At 35.3% G+C, this 17,383-nt stretch overlaps 1 protein-coding gene across 1 annotated transcript in view; it reads right to left on the reverse strand.

Annotated features, from left to right (window-relative positions):
* Nucleotides 1-477: 477 nt before the first annotated feature.
* Nucleotides 478-17,383, reverse strand: part of LOC110452145 (potassium channel subfamily T member 2-like) — a 56,790-nt gene continuing 39,884 nt past the window's right edge. The window contains exons 19-33 of the mRNA XM_021500505.1: nt 17,145-17,253; nt 16,116-16,265; nt 15,369-15,571; nt 14,314-14,563; nt 13,180-13,285; nt 12,644-12,816; nt 11,439-11,507; nt 11,124-11,261; nt 8,889-9,000; nt 7,786-7,890; nt 7,254-7,337; nt 6,744-6,878; nt 5,353-5,533; nt 4,719-4,803; nt 478-3,287 (exon numbers count right to left, since the gene is read on the reverse strand). Coding sequence (XP_021356180.1) covers nt 2,927-3,287; nt 4,719-4,803; nt 5,353-5,533; nt 6,744-6,878; nt 7,254-7,337; nt 7,786-7,890; nt 8,889-9,000; nt 11,124-11,261; nt 11,439-11,507; nt 12,644-12,816; nt 13,180-13,285; nt 14,314-14,563; nt 15,369-15,571; nt 16,116-16,265; nt 17,145-17,253 — 2,261 coding nt within the window. The 3' untranslated portion in view covers nt 478-2,926. The remainder of the gene's footprint in view (nt 3,288-4,718; nt 4,804-5,352; nt 5,534-6,743; nt 6,879-7,253; nt 7,338-7,785; nt 7,891-8,888; nt 9,001-11,123; nt 11,262-11,438; nt 11,508-12,643; nt 12,817-13,179; nt 13,286-14,313; nt 14,564-15,368; nt 15,572-16,115; nt 16,266-17,144; nt 17,254-17,383) is intronic.

Raw genomic sequence — 17,383 nt, forward strand, 5'->3', positions numbered from 1 at the left:
AATAATTGATATTAAATACATATATCTTTTGTAATAGGTTATATATACAGTAGTGTTATTTAAAAAAAATAAAAACGAAAAAGTCCCCAACAGACATTTCCAGCGAATTAATATAATTATGGTACATACCTAACTACAACTGTACCCCGACACCACTAATGTAACATTGCCTGAACATACATTCTTACTATTTTGTGCTTACTCCCTTGATGGAGCTGTAGTTATAATAGTGTTGAGCGTCCATTGAAGATTCCTTCTACAACTCTTATGACCCAACCAAGATGTTGATTCTCTCCTTTTCTGTTTGTGGTCCCTATTTTACATACATTTGTGTGTATTCTTTTTTGTGTAAGTGCAAAAATAACACTAGATGATATTGAAATCAAAGATATTGATTATTTTAAATGTTTGCAATAAGTTAGACCTTATCTAGAAGATCACATGAAATTCCTGTGAAATGTAGCATCAGGTGAATTTACTGTCATAATTTTTGATGCAAAAACTTGAATCTGAAATTTTGAAAAAAAATGATGGAAAGTTATAAAACATACTGTATACTGTGAATTTTTTGCCCAGTTATTTTTTGCCCTTCGCCGTTAAAATCCATATTCGTCCAGTTTTAATTTCGGCCTTCACATTAAATTGCTATGTTTATCCTGCTGTTTACTTAAATTCCCTGTAACAATCAATTTGCTTTATTAACAGAGGGCGAAAACGGTGAAAATTTAACTGCAGCGCAAATTATCCGGTATTCAGTAACTTCTAGTACAATTTCACATAGATTAAAAAATACTTCATATGAAGTTAACAAGAAAATGTCAGTTTGAAATGCATAATTACATACATATTACAGAAATATACAAACATAGATGATAGTTATATACTTGTTTTATATGTACAGTAGGCAATATTGGCAGTAGTATTAAATTTTCTTTGTGTGACAATAATACAGGTATTTTTTCATGGACATAAATTATAATATGGAATGAATAATCAAACATTAACATATGAACAGAATTTTTAAAAACTTTCAAAATACAACATCATTTGATTTTAAATGAAATCTTAGTATCAAAAATTAGAAATGCAACAACCTCCCCTCCCTTGGCCCTTCCGGCCAGATCTACTAATTATATATATAATAACACATTACTATATAAACATTTATACACATGATGATATAAAATAACAGTGGTTTGAGTATTATGCCTATTACTATAGATCTACATGTATATGAGATAAAATATAAAATGTACCATACAACCACCTGTCCAAAATATTAATCTCTTGAGTGTATTGACTTCACAAATTGTAGATAACTGTACATTTATATATGTTCGAACTATCCGCCTATTCAAACTGACCGAGGTATATATATTCAAAGCACACATGTATCAATAAAAATGAAACTTTCACTATTGCATAGTTCTCAAAATGATCATTTTTTTGTGATATTGTAATACAAAAAGTACAGAGGATGATCAACTGTTTCTTAAATAATGGTTAACAACTAAGCCAGTAATTTGCTGTCCGTAGAGGACACAAAAATACACTTCACTGAATTGATGTCAATAAAAATAGAACTTAATGTAATAATCTAAACCAAATATTATCCATTTGAGATGTAGGAAAACTGATATAATGGATGTTCTACTCCTAGCACATTGATTGGATGTTTTAATGCAAAAATTAATTGGAGGCAGCCATTGATTCTAAAGCATCTGAATGTGAAAATGATGCACATAATTTCTTTGATCCCACCAGATATCTAATTTACAACCAGCAATAAACTTGAGCTACAAATATAAACATAAACGTGTCTGAATCAAACTTCAAATTTTAGGTTTTTCAGCAACTTCGTTAAAAAAGTTCATGGACATATTTTTATTATATTAATCATACAATATTTATATAGTACTCTAAGCTTTATTTATGAAAATTATTCTAAAGCACTTAATAGACAGAAACGTCTAATATTCCTTTGATAATGTACATACAGCACAGAAAACCGTAACACCCAACCCAGACTGTAACATGCTACACTCCACATAAATGAAATTGAACAAAAAGATCTAGTCAAATACCTTGCTCAAGGAGACAACCACATCCTGTTGCCTAGAGAAATGACCTACAACCTTGCTAATAGGCTAGTACAATACTGAATGTGCTCTACAGTGCCATTACACTCAGTAACACTTTATCAGAGCAGTACAAATAAAACCCTATATAGTGTCTGGTAAACTGTTTTCCTACAACATTGAAACTTATGATACAAATCTTGATGAATAATAGATTTTGGGAGTTTTGATTCCTTATAAATTTTCGTGATGTCCCTTAGATGACCATATCAGGATTACATCTGTGTCTTTAACCCTTCACCCCTAAAGTCACATTTGAACCTTACTAAATCCAAGACTGGGCAAGTCCAGTTTAAATATGTAGGGGTTCATGAGTTTAAGTTCATAACAGCTTTATTACAGGGCTTTACCATCTTACAACAGTGATACAGCAAATGTAACACAAATCTGTGTATCACTATTCACACACAGAATGTTATATCGTATGCTGTGTATTTAGATGGACAATTTAACCCATTTATACCCCTGAAGTCACATTTGAACATTACAAAATCAAGGACTCGGCAAGTCCATTTTAAATATGTAGGGGTGACTGAGTTAAAGTAGTGAGGATTATCCACATACCTGCACTTTAGTCACTGTTGTAAAAGTATATTTCCCAAAATACTTCAGTCTGGTTGTATTATGACATCATTCCACTCATTTATCAACCTAAGGCAATTCATACAGTGGAATTTTACAAGGTAAAACGTGGGATTAATCTGTCATTGGTGTCTGTATAATGAATTTTGAAGAATCTCAAATTCAATCACGAATACCAACAGATTCAATAAATCTTGAATGCTTAATTAAAGCATTGCCAATTCTGGTGTTGGTTCAGTGGTGAACACTTTCCCTGTCTTGGCCTTTGTGACTACAATCTGTGGCACTGCACTGACGTTTTCATTTCCTTGCCCGATGCCAAGTATTGGCGCTGACTCGCGTCCTTGTCCATCCCCTAAACTATCGCGTAGATTACCCACCAGTTCTGACCCTAACGCTGTTGCACAACTGATTCCATCGTCAACAGAGTGGCTTCTTGAACGATACTGGGCATGCTTAGTTAATTCGACCGTACTGGAAGTCTTGTACGACATTGCTCTTCGGCGACCTTTCGATTTGTACACCTTGGAGGGAATGGCGAACATGGAGCTTGGTTGTATAACATACCTGTAAGGACAAATCCAGTATTAGAATTTAGATTAGAAGATCAAACATAAACACTAAGAAGCAGATTTTACAAATTATTCAGATGTCGTTTCTAACAATGATCCCGTCTTTGTGATACCTGTCCTTTGAAAGTTGCAGCAGAGCTACAACAAACTCCAAAGCCTGTCAATTTCACTGTTACATTTCAACATGTTTCCTTTGATCTTCATCAGAAACATTAGACTAGTCTTCTTGCATCATTGGCAATGTGGTTTATAAATGCCTTAGAATGTTGTCATGACAAATTGTTAGCAACTAGAATTCCCTACCTGACAACATATGATACAAACACCCAATCTAACAAGCATTCTGTGGGTATTGATGAATCAAAACATGTCCCCTACCCGCCCCCCAAACTTTAACCTTCAGATTTTGGCCAAGATAGTTAAGTCCAAATCTTGTCAAAAAAAACAACAAGAATTATTTATTCACTTTCACTTAACAACATTAATGCTAGACCCCTAAAGAACCTCTGTCCATAAAATCAGCATCCTAACAATATTACAAAGGGAACGGTGAGCCATTACAAAACTTTAACCCAAACTTTAACCCTAAGATTTTGGCCAAGATAGTTAAGTCCAAAACATGTCAAAAATTCCCCAAAAAATAAAANACATGTCAAAAATTCAAAAAAAATAATTCTTTTCCATTTTCAATCCACAGCATTAATGCTAGATCCCTAAAAAAACTCTGTACATAAAATCAGCATCCTAACATCATTATTATAAGGGAACGGTGGGCCGTTACAAAACTTTAGCCCAAACTTTAACCCTAAGATTTTGGCCAAGATAGTCAAGTCCAAAACATGTCAAAAATTCCCCAAAAAATAAAATTATTTTCCATTTTCAATCCACAGCATTAATGCTATAGACCCCTAAAGAACCTCTATGCTAAGAATCAGCATCCTAACATCATTATTAAGTGAATGGTAAGCCATTACAAAACTTTAACCCAAACTTTAACCTGCAGATTTTGGCGACGGACGGACGCAGACAAAACCTCTAGTCCCCCCGTTTCACCGGTAGGGGACTAATAACTTTTGAAAACCCCATTGATAAATTTTGAGAAAGTGATGAAAGGAGATTTACAACAACATCAGAGTGACATCATATCAAAGACATTGGACTATGATCTGAATAAGTTGAACTAAGTTATGATATATTCATAAGGTGAAGACAAGATATGTATATCAGTAGCAAAACCTTCGGATTTCGAATACGAAGTGATTATAATGCTGATAGAGGCACTTATCACCGCAACAATGTTAGTTAATTTTATGTTTTTTTACTTCATGTCAGTCCTGAAAGCTTATTCATGAAGCAGTATTATAAACTTCAGACAAAGGTTTATAAATACTTGTGCTTTACATCGTTTTAACAGTTTGTTACTTACACCAAATCTCCCTTCCTCAGCTTCCTCTGTGGGTGAGGATTGAGGATAACATAGGATACAGGTGTATCCGTCTCGTCATGCTCACCTGTACAATATAAAGTCAATGTTAGAGTCAAACCATATGTAAACCAAAATACCATTTTATTCTGCTGTACAAGTGAAATAATGGTATCCAATAGGAAAAGCATTACAATTTATAATTATCATATTTTTTAATGTGCAAAGATGAAAAAATGTGAGATTTTGTAGCATAATCTGGTGCCATATTCCAATGATGTCACACTTGACAACAAGCTAAAGGCTCTTCTCCATTTTGAATGGGCTACTCAACGAATTTCTTTTGTTTACTGCTTAAAGTGTATAACCAATCTGGTAGATTTCCCGTATAAAAATGGTTTCAGTTAATATATGGAGTAAACTACGTTAATACTGTTTCAGCTTTGAATGCAGTGCTTAGAAAATACCAGTCCGATTGATCACTATAAACTCGATAAAGGATCTGATTTCATCACATGTGAAAATGTAACATTTTGTATATCATCACTGTAGTAAAGTCATCAGATTTTATCAAACTGACAATTTCTGATATATCACGGGTAAAAAGGTAATATTAATCTCTGATACATAATCTTACTAAAGCTCAGAGTATCCATCTCTAGAGATTTCATCCTGTTCCTGACCAGATCTGAAACGTCATCCTTCTCCGACTTCTCGTAGAACTGTTTGATGTTGAGAGACATCTTCTTGGTCGTTGATGTTCTCCGTGTCTGGCCTTTCTGTTCCGCTGACTTGTTGTTATTCTCTGGATTATCATCCTTTGTTTTAAACAAACATTAGTTATTTTCTTTTCTCTCTTTTTTTTTGGGGGGGGGGGGGCAATATTTCCTGTTGAATGTCATCAGTATTTTTTTAAATTCAGAACAGTGATATGAAAGCTGTTATATATGGGGGCAAAAGAACTGAACATACACTTTTAAATGTTGCTGTTGGATATTGTGAGATTATGTTGTAATTCCCATCTCAAAAATGTTACCCTGTCTCCCATTTGAAAAAGTTTCCTTCTAAAACATGAAGAGAGCGTCAATGGAATTTGTGGTGTTGACCTCTTCAATAGGACGCATAAGATCATTCATGATACAGTACAGATGATGATGCCTTAGTTAAAGCCATGAGGTTTTTTTTTTACATTTCATTTTTTTTATTGATTTTCATGTGAACAATTACATTAAGACCAGAGACTAAACATTACATTACATAACAATTCATTACATTACAATACCCATAGGATTATATACATGCTTGAATTCAACATGAGCACTGCTAAATTTGGGAACATCAGAAATTACACTCTGCACCGATTTTATTTTTTTAAATATACATATTTATTAACATGCCCTCACATACCTCCACCTTCATCGGTGATTTAGTTGGATCTAAACACAATAGTTTCAGAATAAAATATGCAAGTTCATTTTGAAGCAATTTGTTCACCTAGTTTCTTCCAAGTTTTTCAGCAGCGCCCATATTAAAGTTAATTTTTAGCTTAGCTTTTGCTATAGATAAGTACACTTAGACGAATAGACATACAGCAAGACTAATTTCCATCATCAGTGCAATATTCATTACCATACCAACAAAGACTTTGTTTATATTATCCCTTTCGGATAAGTTTAAAGCCATGAGTTCATGATAACTGTAACAAACATATTTTATGTAACAGAGGTCATTAATTTTTCAAAGCCTCCACCAGGAGTCGAACCTGGGACCTCTGGCTTACTAGTCTTATTCTTTACCGAATGAGCTAAAGAGAAAGTCTCTCTAGCCGTGTCGGTAGGAAGCGGCTAGTATTTTGCCAGGGTGACATTTAATTTACTCGACAGGTATAGATATGGAAAACCCATCAAGATATATCAAATGACGCCTTCGAACACAAAAGACTCAACCTCAGTATCCACCGGTAGGCTTGAAAATGAAGTGAAACTAATATATTATAAAAGATAAAATTAGCTTAACTTAGTTTCTTACCTCTTGGTCATCTACAAGTTTCCTTTTCTCAGTTCTATAAATAGCGACAGGGACTTCCCCCGTCATTGAACACAAGCCCTGGTATAAATCTCCATATGTCCTATACTTGGCAAGAACTGGGCGCTTCACTTTGATCTGTTCGTGAAATTAAATATTTGATATATATTGGTAAAACAAATCAAAACTAAGACAAAGGAAAAATGAAATAAGAGAATAAATTTCAGTAAACTAACTGCACATCTAGCTCTGGTTGTCACATAATTTGCAATAGACAGCCAACTACTGAATACTGGGAAATTTTCTCTGCAGTTTAATTTTTGCCTTTTTTTCGCCCCCCATTATCATGGCAAATTTATCATTACTAACAATGATATTTGTAAACAATATACTATACATAGTAATTAAAGGTGGAGGGTGAATTTAATATTGGGCGAAAAATTGATTTTACTGTTGAAGCCAGAAATTTTAATCGGCGACAATTTCCTGGTCAACAGTAGCAGTCGTACTTACACTAGACAGGTGACCAGAATTCATTTCAGCATCAATCCCGAGCAACAGCCGCACAAACTTGATCAGGTATCCTTTTACAAATGTCTGTAAACACCACAAACAGTACTGTGTTATTAATTTGAACCTGTGATTAGGTCAACTTGAATTCGGGTGAGTGTCAAATTCCCTATCCTGAACATGGATTTGTTGAATATCTTTCTGGCCTGAACTTGGGTAATTACTTTAACATCCCTTTTGACCCAAACTTTGATTTGTTTAAAACCATTCCTGGAATTTTAATATATAAGAATTATTCTGAAGTAATTCTTCACCTGGCCCATAAGTATGTCATGATCCTTTTTATTTCAAAATAATGTTCAAAGAGTTTACTAATGCAGAAAAAAATGTAGATGATATTTTTTCTGGAGACATTGTGCAAATTTTTGTTAAAAATAAAATTATTCCTAAGAATGAACGGACTTGAACTCTTTCTCAAGACTACAAAAGGTGCAGTGGTACAGTTACCTTAAAACCAGTGAGGGATTTTACTGACCTGATAGAGAAGTGTGTCCAACATACTCCCACTGAAAACGCGGCCCGCAGCAAAGGGGAGACGGAAAATATGGGTCAAAGTTGTCCTCATGTGTTCCTTTAGTTTCTAAACATGTAAAATCTTAGGCATAAACCTGAAGCATTCCATGATACTTTACAGAATATCATAGCATTTCACAACACAATATTATTTTAGTGCTTCAAATTTAAAGCAAAGGATTGGGGACAAGTTATATCAACTTTATACAAGTTATATCCTAATTTTGACGTGTTTCACTCAAACAATTTCTCTGCCTTTCATGAATATTTATGAAAATAAAATTAAATGGCTACAATCTCAAACAAGAGGCCCATGGGCCTTAACGGTCACCTGATATATTTATACAGAGAGTTGATTTTGTTTTTAACATGAACAGAAATATTATTCAAAGTGACAAAAAACAATAAAACCACCTTACTCAATATCTAGCATACAGATTTCAGACTAAAAAGGATTTGAAACTAGCACCTCTGATTCTTAACAAGGAAAATGAAGAAATTTTAGCACACTGACTCCTTTGAGCCCCACCCTACAGCCCTTGGGGGTAGGGCTGGCTCAAAATTTTCAAAGTATCAAACTGTCAATTCAAGGTTATAATTCCAATCAAGTTATTANCGGACAAAAGGCGATCGCAATAGGTCACTTGAGACTTTGTCTCAGGTGACCTAAAAACTTTCATAGACAATGCCTCTCTGTACACTATAACTAAAATATTAATTGACATATAAAACTAAAATATTTATCAATCTATTAAACTTATATATGTATTGATTTATTAAACTAAGAAATATCTATTGATCGATTAAACTCAAGAGTTATTGATCTTTTAACTGAAATATTAATTGATCTATGAAATTAAAATATTTATTGATCTATAAAACTAAAAAAATTATTGAACAGTTAAACAAAAATACTTATTGATCACTTTCGATCATATGTCTTGTCAAATATTTTTCACATCTATAATAAAAGTGATCTGTTCATTAACTTATCTTTTATGGGTAGATTAATTTGAAGTAATACTCTTTCGTTTCGTACAAATAACATACAAAAAAGTTAAGTACCTTCTCAAGTTTGGAGATTTTCTGTGCATAGTGATCATGTGCCTGAAATTGCATGAACCGCATGTTGGACGCTTTGTCCAGTTCAGTGATGATATTTGCATTCGGGAAAAGTCTGCAAGAATAACATGTAAAAAAGTTTAAAAAGAGTACTAATCAACGTTACTAGGATTAATTTCTATCACAATAGTTCATACTGTAGTCACCATGGTTTACACCTATCAGCGTAACCCTGTTCCTTGGACATTTATCAAAGTGAAAACGGCGGTTATTTGCAAGTGGGGGCATATTTGTGGTCAATATAATACATGAAAAGCTATATACATTTTTTTTTATCAAATTGTTAACATTCCAGGTGAGATTATTCTTTTATTCCTTTATCTATTCCATTCAAAAAACAAAAAGTAGTACCCTTGAATCTGTGGTGGGTTTTTTTCAAACCATGTTATTTTCAGTTCACATTAGAAACCCTCTACCCGAGTCTTCAAGACAAGGGCATTGTCTACATATGGACATTAGTTGTCTATAGTCATATGTATCTGGTACCTTACATCTTACATCAGATTTTTCGTTTTCCCAGTAATCACTACATGGATGCAGTCTTCAAGACAGGTCCTATCCTGCAGTCACATGTGGCCTCTACGATTTTTACAATGGCAATCTGATAGTTTTAGTGATGGGCCCTAAGAAGCTGGAGCGGCCACACCCTTTATGGGTCCATTAAGGAACCCTATCCCAATGCCAAAAACTTTATGTAAATATTGGAAACTGTTTTTTAATGCATGGCTATAGCCTTGATAAATCTTTTCTAAAAAGAAAACTATCCTTACTGGATTCTTATGAAAAATCATCAAGATGAATTAACAAAATATAATTAGCAAGAGTGTTCTGAGTGAGGCTAGAACAGTGTTTGAACACTGGACTTTAGATTGCTAGTTATACTATCGCTGTTACCATTTGAGCTATCTGGTCAATGAAAGCGTACTGGCCCAAAGTGCTACATTTATTTCTAAAAGAAAGTAAAAGGGAGGTTACTGTATATAGGAAAAAATGCAGTGCTGTGGGACAGGGATCCTTTAGGCAATGAAGATATGGGAAATAAGGAATTCCCACAGGATCCTTTTTGTTCATCTCTGAGGCATTTCTATATGTATTGTAGCACTAACTTGTAGGCGGTCTGTATAGCGACGATATTGTGATATAATATTTTTATTTCTGAAGCATTTCGATATGTAGAGTAGCACTTACCTGCAGGCGTTCTGTATAGCGACAATGTTGTGATATGATATTTTTATTTCGGTAGCATTTCTATATGTAGAGTAGCACTTACCTGTAGGCGTTCTGTATAGCGACAATGTTGTGATATGATATTTTTATTTCGGTAGCATTTCTATATGTAGAGTAGCACTTACCTGTAGGCGTTCTGTATAGAGACAATGTTGTGATATGATATTTTTATTTCGGAAGCATTTCTATATGTAGAGTAGCACTTACCTGTAGGCGTTCTGTATAGCGACAATGTTGTGATATGATATTTTTATTTCGGTAGCATTTCTATATGTAGAGTAGCGCTTACCTGTAGGCGTTCTGTATAGCGACAATGTTGTGATATGATATTTTTATTTCGGTAGCATTTCTATATGTAGAGTAGCGCTTACCTGTAGGCGTTCTGTATAGCGACAATGTTGTGATATAATATTTTTATTTCTGAAGCATTTCGATATGTAGAGTAGCACTTACCTGTAGACTGTCTGTACAGCGACGATGTTGTGATATAATATATTTATTTCTGAAGCATTTCTATATGTATAATAGCACTAACTTGTAGACGGTCTGTACAGCGACGATGTTGTGATATAATATATTTATTTCTGAAGCCTTTCTATATGTATTGTAGCACTTAGCTGTAGACTGTCTGTACAGCGACAATGTTGTGATATAATATATTTATTTCTGAAGCATTTCTATATGACATTGTATAGTAGCACTTACCTGTGGACGGTCTGTACAGCGACGATGTTGTGATATAATATATTTATTTCGGAAGCATTTCTATATGTATTGTAGCACTAACTTGTAGACGGTCTGTACAGGGACGATGTTGTGATATAATATATTTATTTCTGAGGCATTTCTATATGTATTGTAGCACTAACTTGTAGACAGTCTATACAGCGACAATGTTGTGATATAATATATTTATTTCTGAAGCATTTCTATATGTATTGTAGCACTAACTTGTAGACAGTCTGTACAGCGACGATGGTCTCTGAGTCGACCAGAACATTCTCTGTCTCCACAGCGTCCTTACACTCACGATTAGTGACCACAAGGTGACTGGACTTTTGTATTCCGGCCATCAGTAGGTCATCCACACTGAAAACACCGGACAGTAAATTGATGAGTCATAAATATCTGGCTACTCTTTCACAAAAAAAAATTCTGTCGTTTAGAAGAACCTGTTGAAAGATTTTAAAACACTTCGTTGAAAGTAAACTATAAATTGACAGAGTGGAAACCGATTGTCATGTTACTAAAAGGAAACAATCTTACTTGAGTGAACCTTTCATCCAATAGACCATGGGGAACATGGCGATGGTCTCCAGAAATAAGCTGTCCGGTCTGTCAGAGTGAAAGAGTATCATAAAGTCATGACTATGAAATATTTTTATCATAGCTTCTTTTAGTCCTGACAAGACAATCTCTACTTCATAAATAGTGTGAACATGGACAGGTAGATATTTTTAATTCTCATTGCGCAAATGATCTCTTCATATGCACATGCCTTTTATACACATATGACGTCGACTTCTATAAATATAACTTCTAATTCATTTAAATTTATAATATACACCCATCTTCTATATGCATGTATATATGACCTCTACAACACATTGACCTCCAAAAAGGTCTTGATGTTTCAGAGGTAAACAGCTCAATACTCTCAAAAGGGTCATAGTGACATTGTCTATTGATGGTACAAGTTCCTGGATTGCTGCGTTGTCTATTGATGGTGCAAGTTCCTGGATTGCTACATTGTCTATCGATGGTACAAGTTCCTGGATCGCTACATTGTCTATTGATGTACAAGTTCCTGGATTGCTACATTGGCTATTGATGGTACAAGTTCCTGGGTTGCTACATTGTCTATTGATCGTACAAGTTCCTGGATTGCTGCGTTGTCTATTGATGGTGCAAGTTCCTGGATTGCTACATTGTCTATTGATGGTACAAGTTCCTGGATTGCTATGAAAAGATAGATATACATGCATGGATATGAATAGTACAAATATTACTACTATTACACATTTTTTACTTGTATACTTTGTATATAATGTCTACTACATAATATGCAACCTCTGTCACTATATCTCCGTATATCATCCTCAATACTCCAGGGAGTATATATTAATACACCCACTTTCACTCTCTGCACTCCTGGAATTTGTCATAGCAAAATCAAAGGCTCAATGCACGTTTATGTGCACATCCTTGTGGATCAGACGAGAAGACTAGTTTGATCCTTTGATGCCAGCTGTGTAATGGTAAAGTTGACTGATTTTGAAGTCGGGTGTCGCTCCTCTGTAACCTTCAAAGGACATATATCATCCTAGTAATTGGTCAGGTTTTTTTTACCTGTGACCAATCAAGTGACTTACTGCATGCCTTCAATTTTGCTATGACATATTCAGGGGTGCAGAGCACGGCTATTTCTATATAATAATACGACCTCTGTCGCTAAGTTTTATTTTACTCACTCCATCTCCAGCAGTAGTATTATAGGACTGAGGGAGACTATGTTGATAAACTGTGACCTCAGAGGTACGATGAAGTTGTAGATACCAGAATGTGGCCTCTCTGTAGACAGGATAATGAGGCGCCCCTGCCATCGCTGTTCATTGGCATTCTTGAAGTTACAGTGCTCACAATCCTGTAACAGTATCACACTTGATTACAACTATAATGCTTCAACAGAAAAAACAAACTTTATATATGAAAGATCTTTTATTTTCACAGAAAAAGTCAGTAAATGAGTTAATGATAATATCTCATTTTGGTTTATATCAAAATTCCTATAACATAAAGAGAAATAAATGGATATAAAATATATATAAACTGTTTATTATACTATAATAGTAACACATGTTTCTAACTATAATCACAGTAGATAGTAATGGATTCAGTATATCAAACATACCTATCTCTAGAGAAGATAATAACAGTTTCAGTATATCAGGCATACCTGTTCCCACAGAAGATAGTAATAGACTCAGTATAAGTAAATCACAATTACCTCTCCCCACCTCAGACAGCAAAGTGGTCGCTCCTTCTTGACAAGGTAGCAGCGTGTGTTTTTTGTGCCCGCGTACAGTGTTACAGGTGGTGAACCAGTAATAACTCTACAACAAACATTTATGTATTTCCCATCTGTGTAAACAGAACTCAATATTATCATTATTTTTTTTAAATTATCAAAATAGGTATGTTCCATGTTTTAGGTGACTATATAACAAAGCAAAGAATTGCAAGCAGACCTACAGACAAAACATTGGTATCAATATTTAAGAAAGTGCCATATTATATGTAAAATGTGGCATGCAAGCCAATTTTAGTAAATGCTGCTTCATCTTTTAAAAAGGTATAAGACTGACAGATGGACAAAGTCCTGATCCATATTCTTGTGCGGGGGCTATAAATCAAATAGCAGCTTGACGAAATGAAAAGTCAAAAGTTGATTTAATTTAATATTTATCAATGGGGAGTTCATCTTCTACCTCCAAACTGATTCTCAAGATGAAGAAATCTCATTGTGTTCCTAATGTAAGTCATCTCCAATCTCTTATTCAAATTGGAGGTCTCCTAATACATATTCAGTTTGAAATTTAACATCTACAATGGAAATATTGAAAGTGGTTTCTTAACAAAGGTGGTCTCTTTACAAAGGTGGTCTCTTAACAAAGGTGGTCTCTTTACTAAGGTAATCTCTTAACAAAGGTGATCTCTTTACTAAGGTGGTCTCTTAACAAAGGTGGTCTCTTTACTAAGGTGGTGTCTTAACAAAGGTGGCCTCTTAACAAAGGTGGTCTCTTAACAAAGGTGGTCTCTTTACAAGGGTGGTCTCTTAACATGGTGTTCTCTTAACAAAGGTGGTCTCTTTACAAAGGTGGTCTCTTAACAAAGGTGGTCTCTTTACAAAGGTGGTATCTTAACAAAGGTGGTCTCTTAACAAAGGTGGTCTCTTTAACTGTGGTGATTGCATGACCATGTTTGACTTTATTTGGTAAATAACAATTCTATAGAAGATCTGAACCTGTCTTTCTATATGTGAGAGCAAATTGAAGCCTGTCAGTAAATCCAGAATCTGGAACATGTTATTTCATTATACACAAATTACAGGCAACAGAGTACTCAACAGTGCCCCACTCACTCATTTTGTCCAATGTCGTCCATCATCTGCTGAAGTTTGATGTTGGCACTTGCGTCTGTCACATCAGCATTGTGGCTGAGGAGGTTGATGTTGTCCGGAGTAGGCTCCCCTGGCACATCTAACAGGAGCTGCTTTTTGAGTTCTAACCCAGCCTGGGAGCTAAGTGTGTTGAATACACTCTCCTCGCCATCTGATTCCTCATCGTCGCCATGGGCTTCTATAAATCTCTGGAGCTCTGATGCCATCATAGCTGACAAAAAATACATAACAAAATTAATAGCTAATATGTATACCAAAACCTGGTAACTTTTCATAATATTCTTAGTTTCCAAGTCTTTTATTGTGTTCATGATTCTACTTTTATAATCAAGTAGTCTAAGACTGGATAGTAGTCATTCAAAATTTTGTCTGTATATGTTGAATTTATAAACAGAAGGCCCAGGGGCCTCAATAGCTCTCCTGGTATTTTGTTTTCAATTTAAATCCTGTGAAGTACTTTGCCAGTTTACCATAGGAGGACAACAAAACAAGCTGCAAGAAGGACTTAATTCAAAGCTTTTGGTTGGGTAAGACACCAAGAACATAATGTGTTCTTCATGTCTAGCAATTTTGTATAAGGTATCAGTGTGGGGATCTCAAACACTGTTTCCATTTTATTTAACTCTTTATTTGTTTAACTCGGATTACGAACAGCCCAAGGGCCACGAGTCGCTTTCCTCAGTTTCCATGTTATGACCCCGGGACTCAGGGTGGTATAGTCGCCACTGGTAGGTATGGACTGCTGGACCAATCCTGACAGCATGAATGTTTTCTTTTATTCGTGTCTAGCAATTCTATATTTGGTTATAGGGCTGGGATAAAATCCCTTTATTCATATCATGGAAGTTAAAAGATTTTATTGATTCACCTCTATTTCCCCTATTTGGCCCCTTGGAAAATGAAATTGTGACCAAAAAAAGTCAGCTTCAAACCAAATTCTGTAACCATTTTATGAAATCCACACATCTTCCTATTTTGTACAACTTTGCTGATAATGGTGCCTGTAAATATCATACCATATTTCTTTTCTCTCTCAGTCTTCGTCTTCTCCTTACTATCATCCTGAGTTTTGATTTTAGAGTATTCCTCCTTTGTTATGCTCATGTAGAAACAGAAGTCTGTTTTCTTGAGGTAACAGTGCATGCCTGGGTTGAGCTGTAGCCGAGGCTCCCCCGTCACATTCTCCACATCTAGGATCCCTAGTAACGTAACACCATACCTGAAACAATGACAATTACATGTTACCTTAACCTTTCACAACAATAGCTGAACAGTGACAGTTTAATGTAACCTGGCTTGTTACAGTATAGTTTAATGTCATAACCTTAAGGGTAGTCGGGTGGGGCAGTGGTTTAATAGTTAGTGCACTCACCTTGCACCAAGGTAGCCCAGATTTGTGCCAATGATTGACAGTAGGAAAGGTATATGACTACTTGGGTTTTCTCGGGTACTACAGTTTCTTTCCATATTAAGACCCTGCTACGCACCTCCATATGGGGCCAACAAGAGTAATTGTTGTAGTTAAAAACTTGTTTTGTACCAGGTACCAGGTTATTGTAAAATATAAAAAGTTCAAAGTTTTGTAACCTTTGTCACGACATAGAAGCTGGAACACTATGTCAGTTTATGGTATCTTGATTACTTTGAAGTATATTGAGGAAAGAGCTTACAACCAACTAAATTCGAACAAGCTCCTTACTGAGGTTAAATTAAAGAAGGATTTCAAGCCCTGTTTATTAATCAGAAAAAGTAGCATGGCTTACCGTTTATGAGCGTCGGCTGATGCCTCAGTGAACTTCTTGCCTTCGTATTGACTGAAGAAGGTACTCTTACCAAGCTGGATGTGGTATATTTCATTTCCTGAGTGTTGACCATAAATCTGCTGCCACGTTTCTGTTGCTAAGGAGCCCTCACTGAAATAGTCAACAATGTAAACAATTGTAACCAAGGAACCATGGACAAATCATACAATATAAACATCTGTTGCTAAGGAGCCCTCACTGAAACAGACAACAATGTAAATATTTGTAACCAAGGAACCATGGACAAATCATACAATTCTGCTCTTGTGTTTTGTCCTGTTGTTCTGTGGCTATTGTATCACATCTGTTGAGCAAGGTGCGTACGACGCCTAACTTCTGGTGCAAAGGATGGTGAGATTTGATGTGCAGGTACATGAATTCGTCCAAATGAGTCTTTTTTCAGGAGAATACAATTTCCTATTTAGAGTACAAGCCCACATGTAGATTCTGATTTTTGTTTACTAGCATACAGTACCTATGTTATAATTTTAAAAATTTTAACTAGTCCCATCAATCTACATTTACCAGCCTTCGGCAAGAGAATTGTACACCCCTGAGATTACTGATACAGTAAAACCTCAATATAATGCCACTCGTTTCATATGCCAGCTCGTAACCACCAAAAAATTTCAATGTCCCCTTTTTCTGGTTTTGTTAAGAACTCCTTTATACATTTCCCTCAATTTATCACCAAACCCCTGTAATACGCCAACATTTATCTGGACAAATAGTGGCAGTATAATGAGGTTTTAATGTACAAGCACAATTCAATATATAATAACAAGCTTTAACCCTTTCACCCCTTGGTATCTTTAGTAGACTCTACCATACATTTATATTGGCGAGTCCATTTTGGTCTACAGTGTTGAAAGGGTTTATGACATAAACACTTAACTCATTCACCCCTGAAACTTCATAATGAACTATTCCAACCTTTGAATTGGAAGAGTTCAAATGTGTCTTCAGGGGTGAATGAGTTAATATACTTACTATCCTGTGGAAGTATGCATCAACAGTGACACCAGTGTAGACAGGCCTGGGTACAGACAGTTGTTGGCCAGTAGGGCATACTTAAACTCATCCTCACAGACCACATGTTCTACAACAGAGGGGGGGATCTATTATACAAAATATACTACAACAGACAGGCCGGGGTACAGACAGTTGTTGGCCAGTAGGGCATACTTAAACTCATCCTCACAGACCACATGTTCTACAACAGAGGGGGG

The sequence above is a fragment of the Mizuhopecten yessoensis genome, unplaced genomic scaffold, assembly GCF_002113885.1.
Source record: "Mizuhopecten yessoensis strain PY_sf001 unplaced genomic scaffold, ASM211388v2 scaffold6443, whole genome shotgun sequence".
NCBI lineage: Eukaryota > Metazoa > Mollusca > Bivalvia > Pectinida > Pectinidae > Mizuhopecten > Mizuhopecten yessoensis.